At 32.5% G+C, this 10,876-nt stretch overlaps 1 protein-coding gene across 1 annotated transcript; it reads left to right on the top strand.

The window, feature by feature from the left end:
- On the top strand, window positions 1-8,932 carry LOC130896488 (endoglucanase-like). Its single transcript, XM_057804637.1, has 4 exons — window positions 1-72; window positions 5,296-5,530; window positions 6,091-6,251; window positions 8,568-8,932. The coding sequence occupies exons 1-4, from the start codon at window positions 36-38 to the stop codon at window positions 8,852-8,854; spliced, it is 720 nt and encodes a 239-aa protein (XP_057660620.1). The 5' UTR covers window positions 1-35; the 3' UTR covers window positions 8,855-8,932.
- The last annotated feature ends 1,944 nt before the right edge of the window (window positions 8,933-10,876 follow it).

Genomic DNA, 10,876 nt, shown 5'->3' with positions numbered 1-10,876 from the left:
TATCAAACTGCATAGCGTTAACAGTCATTTTCAAAATGAAATTAGTGGCAATTCTAAGTTTTTGGTTTATCGGTAAGATTAGTTAATCATATGCTATCATAAAATGGGTCGCTTTTACCTTCAAAAGAACAATTTAAAAAAAAAACTTCTAATCAGCATCATAGCATTCGTGATGATATTATGAACCATTTTTTTTCATAAATAAAACGTTTACGTCTTTTTTAATATATAAATTACTTTACTGTAAATAACAAAACAATCACTTTCAATCTTTGGTGTAAGGCTTGCCGGAGTTCAGCCATTTCGTGGGCCCCTTCACAGATGGTTTCTTCATTTCATATACTGTAATTTTTTCTATTTCCTACCACCTTATTTCTATTCCTACGATCTTCATTTTTTCTTTCCAGCTTTCCATCGATCTTTGGTCTCATTTTCTTTTATTGTCTCATCTTTCTCAAATAAAAATCGTTTTTTCCAATTCTCATGACGTTGTCGAAATAACTAAGTTGTCTTTCCTCGATTTTATTTGCAAACTGTTTCTTTCTCTTAATTTGTGTATACTATATCTTGCTTTTGTTCTATATATTTCTTTGATATTTTTTTTTGTCTAGAAACCGTCTCTTAATTGCGTAAAATAATATTCGAGATGCTGCAGTTCTCTCCGTCATCTGTTGTTCCAATTTTAATTCTTATGTAATATTATACTAATTTATTTGAAACTTTTGACCTTGTTTATCACCAAATCCTTTAGTTTCATCTTCTTCTTTCTTCTTGATATTATCGTCTTGTGCTCTTGTGTTCCTCTATTTTCATATTGTTACAAAAAAGTCCTCAACATTGAACGTCCGATTATAATGATAATTTAGCGACTTTGAGGCACATTTAATATTCTTTTTATCATTAGCGGCTAGTTTTTCATGTTGTTTTTTCCAAAACTAATTTTTAGACAGGTCTTTTTGTTTATTTGTTTGTATGTTTATTTTCTATAGGTTTTGAGAAATTTGTTTTGTTTATATGAAGGAGTTTTTCTAGCGGAGTTAGTTAGTTTATGATCAAAAGTCAAATTGAACGGAACGACATAGAAAAATAACCGATGAATTTAAATTATGTTAGTTAGTTAAGTATTAGTGACTAGTTAATCATCATATAAGTTAGTTAAGTCTAGTGTGAAAGTTTAAATGCATTGGGTACAATACAGTGCTTATAAATTCACCCTATCGATAAATTTAGTATAAATAAATAAGAAAAACATTACAATATACAATATCTGTCATTATATATTCTTAAGCTTGGGATCAAAATTTTCTCATCTTCTGCCACTATATCCATATCATCTGTATCTATCCATATTTCGATGTCTTCAATTTTCTAGCGTTGGAGTTTATACTATTGTATGGGCCTCAATTTTTTCGATATCTAATTCATGCTGATATTTTTCAGAAATTTTTCAATGCTTCTATGTTTTATACACTTTTGATCATTCAGTGCACAATATCAATACAATTACAGAGATGTTTTCAATTATTGAATTGAATTATAGGTGGTAGGGGTAATAAATGATCAAATTTCATAAGCATGATATACATAAGCTTGAAAAAAAATCGTTTCGATTTAAAATGTGTCTTTTATATATACTCATGTATTTCAAATTACGTCAGAACTAATTGAAAATACCTTGTGATTTTAGATAGAATAAAAATATATTTCTTGAACTATAATGTCAGTTCAAGTGTTTAAAAACCATTTTCATAAATTTTTATATTCAACAAGATAACAAATATGAAACTAGGTCTGAATAAGATTAACATTCAATAAGTTACATCATTTGTAATACATTGATATATTGCATACCATACTTCACAACTGTGGGTCATTGATATTAAACCAAAAAAAAGTAGATCGTATAAATGCAATGGAAATGAAATTCCTCGGAAAAGTTTTAAATAGAGATTGAAATATATGAAAAAATACTAGAGATGTAACCCAGTACAGAAGAATCACAATTGAAAAGGATGCGATACTTTGGCCAGATGCACAAAAAAAGCGTTCGAATTCAAAATAGCAGGTGAAAATTATGGAGGAAAATCAATAGAAACGTGGATTAATAAAGTGAGAAACATTGGGGACAATTGGTAGCTTTAAAAGAGCGAACAGAAAACAGAAATGCATGGGAAAAAAATGTCATGACAGCAATCAAACAGCCATACACCACTCGGCAATCTGGCCAAGAATTAAATAAAAAAAACGAAGAATGCATTTATTGTAATTCGTTAAATGTTTATTATATAAAATACCGTTTGTATTAATTTTTCTGAGACATTATTCAAAACCGATCATAACCGATCAAAATTGATCATAAAATAATTTGGGCACTGATGGAACTTACTTTGAGAAAAAAAGCTTTAGAAAAAGCATGTCCTTATGCCGACAGATCCACTTATAATATATTGCAAGAATGATCGAAACAAAATTACGATAGGACAAGAAATCCATGTACGAGAATGGTCTCAGAAGTACCTGGCCCAACAAGGGAAACAGAAATTTTGGGAAAAAAATATTCATTTTTCAACCCAATCTCCTTTTAGCTTTATAAACTTTTAACAGCCATGTTCTATAAGTTCGATACCCTTCTTATAATACTAATCGTCAATTTATTTATTTTGGCCATTGTAATAACGAATGTGTGAACTGGTGTCTTGATAAAACCACACTTTCTTCTTAGCCAAATGCGGTTGTTTTTGCTTGATTTCTTTACTCAAACGTTTTAGAAAGCTTGCATAACACTTGCCGTTGATAGTTATCCATCTTTCAAGATAGTCAATGGAAATTATCCCACGCGTATTCTAAAAAGCCGACACTATGACCTTGCCTCTAGATGGAATGATCTTTGTCTTCTTTGGAGCCGGTTCTCCCACAAAGTCCTTTGATTTAATTGTTCTTTTATTTCGGATGGATGGACCCATAACTATGAAACGGCCCAAACATTTGTTTCTTTTTCTGTGAAACATTGCCAAATACTCGATGAAAACATCTTCACGTCACTGTTTTTGTAATATTGCAAGCAAACGTGGCACCTATCTTGCGCACAACTTTCTAAAGTCCAACTTCTCAGTTAATATGCTATCTACTGCTTTTTTGACATGTCTACTATGTCTGCTAGCTCGAGCAATTTTAGTTGGTGATCATCCAGTATCGCTTTGTGTATTTTCTTCAACATTTCTGGAATCGTCATTTCATTTGATTGACCACTGCGATGCTGCTCTTCGCAGATCTTACGGGCTCGTTAAAACTCTGCTGAGTTTAGTTTAATTTATAGCTTTTAGATTGGTGAAGCTAAGGTCTTTCAAATAAAAGTATAGTATCCCAAAACTACCACCATCTCTAGGTCAGGTTTTTGTGCGACCATCCTCGTGTCATATATGTACCACTTAGCCAACTGTATACAGCACTCGAACCAACAAACATCACAATTAGTTTGAATGGAGCAGTCCAAAGATCATTCGAAAATATTATAACAAAAATTGAAACAAACTAGGATTTATCTAAAGAGTTTATTGCCGCGAAACATCTAAAATAAGGGAGTTGCTTTCCATCAACGCTATTTAAGATCTACATGGAGTAGGCACTTTTGATGAGGAAATGTAGATGCACTTAGATGGGAATACCTCTCAGTGACAAAACTAATCTTTACACGATTTAATTCGTATCAAATAGTGATGACAGGATTAACTAGATAATGAGAATCAGACGCCCATTAATCGATAATACCAAAATCAAATAACGAATCTTTTATGGTCAATTACAAATAATTTCAGACAACAAAACAAAACAGGTCCTAATATGGATACCACGAGAGAAAAAGAGGATAGGAAGATCACGAAACAGTTGGAAAGACAGCGTGGATATAGAAATGCAGGAGAGTGAACTAACAAAAACATATATTGAGATAGATATAGAAGGTAGTTGGTAAGCTAGCAATCGGAAGACGTCTTCACTCACTTATTTTGATAGAGATGATGATAATAGTTACGATTCCCTATAATAAAAAAGTCAATCATAATTATTTTTGTCCATTTTAATTAGTATAATGAAAAAATGTGGTATAAAAATGGTTTTTCCCTATATATCGGACGTGAATTGTGAATGTGTGTACAAAAAAGATATTGCAAATCATAAAACGATATCAATAATTCTGTCTACCATTTTTTTCCAAAATCATATTAATGTTATATTACATTAATATCTTTTGTTTTATATATGTACACAGGTATATACACTATGAATGGGACTTTCAGCCACTCAGCTGCTTGTTAAGTCCTTGTTACATTCTGCCTCAAAGAAATCAAGATCAATCTAATTTTTCCTTCTTTAATTCAGAGACTCCCAGGTATCTTCCGCTAGATTTAGGTAGAGCAACACACAATGAAATTATGTAAATAAGTGCCAAATCCTCAATTGACAAGGTCCGTGTTGAGAATTGATCAAATTGACAGCTGACCCGACCTATCCCTATCTCACACTATTTTGTTTCATATAGAGACAAAGTTGGTAACCATTTTTATATTAATTTTTAATTTAGTTAAGTTGGCGATAAGCACTCTTAGATATGTTCAAGTGACAGTGATAGTATTGTGACAGGCAAACGTGTTCCAATTTGTAATTTTAAAAGTATTGAGTAACAATCCGACGATTGTCGTAGTATCATTTCTTCGTCATTTCTCAACAAAGAAAAAAGACCCAATGAAAATAACAACAGTCCGGCGAGAATCCCTCTATTGAAGCTCATTGATTAGATAGATCTTCAGTGGTTAAAGTTCATCAGAAATATCTTCATTTAATTCAAAACTTTAAGATCTCTACATTGTTTGGATCTTTCAATTAAGTATTTCCACATCACTTACCTAATAGTTTATGTGAAAAATAAACCAAAGCTTAAGGATCAGTAATGGAAACTACAACTTCCATGCTACATTTGATTCAAAGCAGAATATAGCATGACAACGCTGCAATCTTCTATTTTTGTGTCTTGGTTATATTCTATCAAATACCAATATCAAAATTTCAAAATTTAAGTTATCGCTAATATAATTATTTAGAATAAATACATAATTATGAATTCCAGAACCCTGAATCCAATTAAATAAAGGGTTAAGTTAACTGCTCTACACAGAAATAGAAAAAAATATTCGAGAAAATATTTTGATATAACTTGAGCGTACTGAATTTGTAAAAGTCCCGAAAAGTATAACTATACTGCATTCAAAGTGTAGTATCTATTTTCAGTTTATATTTCAGCTGCTGCTGCCGACAGTTCTCCAGATATCCAACCAATACCAAATGGTATAAGTGGGGACGGCATAACCACCCGCTATTGGGATTGTTGTGCTCCTTCTTGCGCTTATTATGGTTTTATATCAACGCAAAATGGAATTCCAGATCAAACTTGTCAGATAGACGGTGAAACTCCTAGTACCGAAGAAAACAACGCTAAATCCGGTTGCGAGGAGGGAGGTACTGCTTTCACGTGCAGGTATTTATCATTTATACTAATAATGTTGATGTATAAAGCTGGAAACTTTTTTTGGTAGAACCCTTTCTAAAATATCTTTTCATAAAAATTAATGGAAACTAGCTTACTTAATTTATGTAAATAAACCTGTTTCCGGTAAGCTGCAATCATATGTTACTGTTATACAACAGTATACAACCTGGCTTCCGAAATGTTACCAGAAGCCAAATCATACATCAAATGCATGACAGCATTATTCACTAAAGTTAAATTCTACCATATTCAAACTTTGAATACAATGTGATAATTATTGATGACAGGTTTGGAAAAGAATGAAAGCAAAGTGACATGAACAAATCAAGTCGCTTGCAATTTTTAATCAAATATCACGTAGTAGCTTATTTGTCAATTGCCTACTAGATGAAGAATAACTATTAATATCTTTCAAGTTCTCCATTCTGCCAGTAGTATGATTTTCGGTAGAATTTAGTACAAATGTTCATTTATTTATTCATTAGTTCTCCCAGATATGTTGGATTATGTTTCAATACCTCCTGTTAGTATTTTACCTCTTTTTTTAGTATCCAGCAACCGTTTGTGGTAAATTCGACATTGGCATATGGTTGGACAGCAGCTTCATTCACTGGTGGAGTCGATACTTCCAAATGTTGTCACTGTCTGTTATTGTCATTTAAAGATCAGTTAGCTGGAAAACAAATGCTGGTACAAATTGTCAATACGGGTAAGTGTTTAAAAAAAAACGAATAAATTTGAAAATGTCGACATTTTTATCTACTTAACTCGCAAAGAATTAGTTAATAGAATCAAAACAAATTTCGTAATAAAAGTGGAAAATACACCTGATATAGAAGCTAGGACACCACTGATTTCAAGAAACCATTTGAAACAGTATTAAATTAGTGAAAAGAAAAATTTCCGGAAATAATCACCTATTGAAAAAAGAATTTTATAGCTCAAAAACAAAATTGAGAAGAAAATAACAGTGAAATCGGACGCAATGAATAGATTGAACAATATCACACATACTCTGAAATGAGAAATGAACATAGTTTGGAAGTAATGAAAAGAAGCCGGAGGTAATTCTCCATCGAATGCAACAACATTTTTAGCAAGTCCTACCAGTAATAAATAAACTAACCAAACAATAGAAACAGTAACACTGGAAAAGCGAGCAATTTAAATAGAGGCCAACATTAACCCAAAAAAGCACCAAGTTTGACTTGATAAGGAGCCAAGCTACCGAGAAAATCAATAGTGACAATCGTTTACATAGTTAACATAACTTCCCCGCTAATATACTTAGTTGGTGAAATGTAGTACAGGTAATTATAATTTCCAAGCACAGAGAACCTGTGAAGGAGATCTCATCGTACAGACCGATATATCTGCTATCAGTTATATCAGAAAGATATTTCTAAAAAGACTTGAACCGATTATTAGACAAAAATGCTTAATTCTCTCTCATCAGTTTAGCTTCAAAGAAGCTGACTGATCAATTATAAAAAATACTAGAGACAAAAAGATACGTTCAGTTTTGTTCTTCGTCAGGCTTTCTGTGAGATCTGGCGTCGCGGACTCGAACATAAGTTGAAACAACTACTACCTGGGGTCAATACAGTCCTTTCAAAAATCGTAGATTAGTGAAAAACTGTTTCGTATTAGATGCGGACATATTAAGAATTGAATTCTATATTGGCTGATGTACTACTAGTTACCATTCTGGTTCCACTGCTTTATCTTATATACAAAATTCATGAAGTAATAACAGACAAACTAGTACCCACATAAGTTGATGATAAGGGAACAGGTCTTAAAACTTGTGTAGGCAAATAAATATGTGTCATCTCAAGCAATATTGGAATCTTCAAAAAGTATTTAGGTGTATAACTAACGCCGTTTGTTTGTAAAGATTAACTATATTCACAGGAACATTAGAATAATGACAATAAATTTTGCAAAAGAATGTGCAGAATGGTTTCACAACTACGAGGACGTCAAACCAATCTAGCTACTGGATCCCAACTCGGATAGTGAGTCAAAGGAGGCTTTCTTATAGATCCATCTTACCCGATGCCTTTTCAAATTAATTGAACTTTTTACGTGTGAGTACTGAATGAATCACCGATGACCTGGTCTAAAGTTACTTTCTCATATTACAGTAGCGGAATTCTGAATCTTACGAGATACCTATAGCGTGGAAATGGCATCTCAGATATATAATTAGAAGGCCAGTCACTGGTCGAATCTTGCGCCTGTTTGAGAAGAGCATTTGATTGGTAAGGCATGCGAAAGGCTCATCTATATATGCCTTTGCTTGTCTCATGCCAGATATTTCCAACCATCTCAGCGAAGTGTTCTTTGTCTCAAAGATACACTAGCTACACTTCCAGCTATAACGAGAATGGGTTTCGAGTCCCATTGTTGCCAGAATGATTGATCATCCAAACGAACTAGATCTTGCAGCTGCCTCTCACAACGTCTTGTAAGACTTTTTGCACTCGAGCACAAGCCAATGGCACACGATTTTAGCAATTATGGCTTTTAGGCAGCATGTTCAACAAACGATAAAAATTCGCTTTCTGTGAGATGTTTTCGGCAGAAGTCTGCCTCTATCAGTGATATGCTCCTTCAAATGTTTATGATTAACGATCGCAGACATCATTTGATCACTGCCCATCAAATCCATCAGATATTTACTTGCAACACGTATCTAGATTCTGGCAGCGCCACACACTATAACCTGCAATTGACCATATTTAGCTTATTTTTTGTCCAAATGGTTTCGAATTGTACCATTAGATTCAAACTTTAAAGACTTCAAGTGCCCTTGTTGGAGCCTTCATTTGAAGTGTTTTGATTGTTCATAACAAAGAACTATTCTTTGGAATCATCAAATTTTCTATCAAGAGATATTGAAAAACTTTCAAGATAAAAGTCATTTAACGATTTAAGATTGGCGATCACATTCATTTCTTCGTGTTTATGGTATTATTTTCACAGTAAATCAAACCAATAATAAATTTATTTCCATTTTTAGGAAGTGACCTGGGTGAGAATCAATTCGATTTACAAATACCCGGCGGTGGAGTTGGTATCTTCAACCTTGGTTGTATGACCCAATGGAATACAGGGGAAGATGGATGGGGCAGAAGATACGGAGGTGTGTCTACTATTGAAGAGTGTGATACTTTACCGGCAGTCTTACAACCAGGTTGTAGATTCAGATTTGAATATATGGAAGGAGTTGATAATCCTCTTGTATCGTTCATTGAAGTAAAATGCCCAGCCGAATTGGTGAATATTTCAAAATGTGGAGATTTATAGGAATATGAAAATTTTGACAGAAAATTATTCAACTTTTCTTATTTAAAAAATTACAGTTTTTTATATAACACGGGACAATTATTTATTTTTGAAATCAACCTTAATCCTACATCATGTGTGAATTGAATGCTCCGAACAGAGGTTCGTGTTAGTACACAAAAACTGAGGAAAAATTATGTCGATATTTTCCTGAGAGTGATTTACAACTCTTAAATGTGACCATATGAACACAGACGGTACTTAACAGTTATTCACTATAAATTTTCTGATAATGGTTGATAAATTCCATGTCTTTCTACTTATCTATCGTCGAATGAAATACATTTGTTGAAGAGAAAAGATTCATGACAACGCGCCTATTAATTTGTTCGTTGTTGTGGATAAAAATTAGCCGATCTGCTCTGAAATTTTATCACCTTAACATGCCAAATAAATGGTTTGGTTGGAAGCGATGTATGATAACTAGATAGGTTGTGAAAGAGAAATACGCATTTTCTACGAAACTTCCCGTTGATTATTCGTTCAAAAGTTGGACTACACACTATAAAAAAATGAGATCATCAATAATACCCTTAATCAAACTATCATGAGTTCTGAGAGTTCTACCAAATGATTATTTGTATATTAATAGATTTTCAAATGTTACCAACACAAGAAAATTGAAGTTTGATTTTTATAAAAGCCAGATTTCAAAAAAACAAATAATTTATGGAAAATATTAACCAATAGAAACGACAAATTAGTTTTGAAAAGACATTTTCCAAACAGGATGATTTTTTAAAATAATTCTTTCTTTTGAAAACAATATTTTCATTGAATAATAGTTTCCGAAGACAGGCGATGATTTGCTTTCAGAAGCAATAGTTTTCAAGAGCAAATGACTTGATTCTTAACAAGTAAAAAAGTCGTCGTACTCTCGGAGTGAGAGACTATAACGCATATTTTATTACTAGCAATCAGTAAATATTAACAAAAATCTCAGTTTATAAAAGTTACCATGAGAAATAAAACAAGAAAAATTTCATTTGTTTGATAACTTTGTCTCTTTCTGTCTGTTTATGAAATCAAAAACATAAATTTCGTAACTTAATTTCGCAGAGACTCCATTGATTTTATGTTAGTATTAGCTTATCGTTAAGATACTACAAATATGTTATATGTTGTTTCCAAAAAATTTTCAAATTCGGTTGTTGTTGGCAGTGTTACGAAAGCGTCTCCGCCCTGCATCCGGTCCTGACTAAATTAACTGGAATCACTTATTATTATAGCAGGCGGTTTACTCATATTGTTTCTTCTAAATAATTTCTAGGAAGGTCTATGCATTCATTTGGTTGGTTTCTTTATTTTTTTGACTTTTAGAATACTTCTAAGTTATATGTAAGGAGGTTCTGTAGCGCAGTTTAGTTAGTTTATAATAAATAGTCGTAATGAATAAACCGAAATAGAATTGAAATAAATAGTTAGTTAAGTGATAGTGGTATGTGAATTATTATAAGTTACTGAAGTGTATAGTGCTTGAATACATTGAGAATGTAAGAGAGAGAGAATCTCTATTAATTCACTCCAATAATATAAATCGTATAAATGAATAAGAAACACATTACAAAGGATCTTGATTAAAATTTTTACGTAGTATGACATTATCGTGAATCAGCAAATCACATTTTGATTAGTTCAATTATTTTTTGTATGCCCAGAATTTCTTCCGTTTCAGCACATCTTCAGCTGTACAAGAATTAAACAACAATCAAGCTTGCTGCATGCTTCTAGTGACGAGATATCGCTGCTAAGACTAACTAACGGACAAAGTAATAGCCCTTTTTTTTTTCAAGTGCGTTAAAAATACAGTTTCCACAAGCAAACACGATCTGTTTCCAGGAAAGGCAGGTTACAGAGACAATAAATAACGATTTGTTTTTGGAAAAAACAGGATTTTGAAGTCAAAAATCGGTTTGTTACTGAAAAAGACAGTGTCCCACTTTTCTTGGAAAAAAGGCATATGACGGTTTGCTTCCATAAAAA

The sequence above is a fragment of the Diorhabda carinulata genome, chromosome 7 (genome assembly GCF_026250575.1).
Source record: "Diorhabda carinulata isolate Delta chromosome 7, icDioCari1.1, whole genome shotgun sequence".
NCBI lineage: Eukaryota > Metazoa > Arthropoda > Insecta > Coleoptera > Chrysomelidae > Diorhabda > Diorhabda carinulata.
Note: the sequence above shows the minus strand (reverse complement) of the source record. Positions and strands in the feature narration are given on the sequence as shown.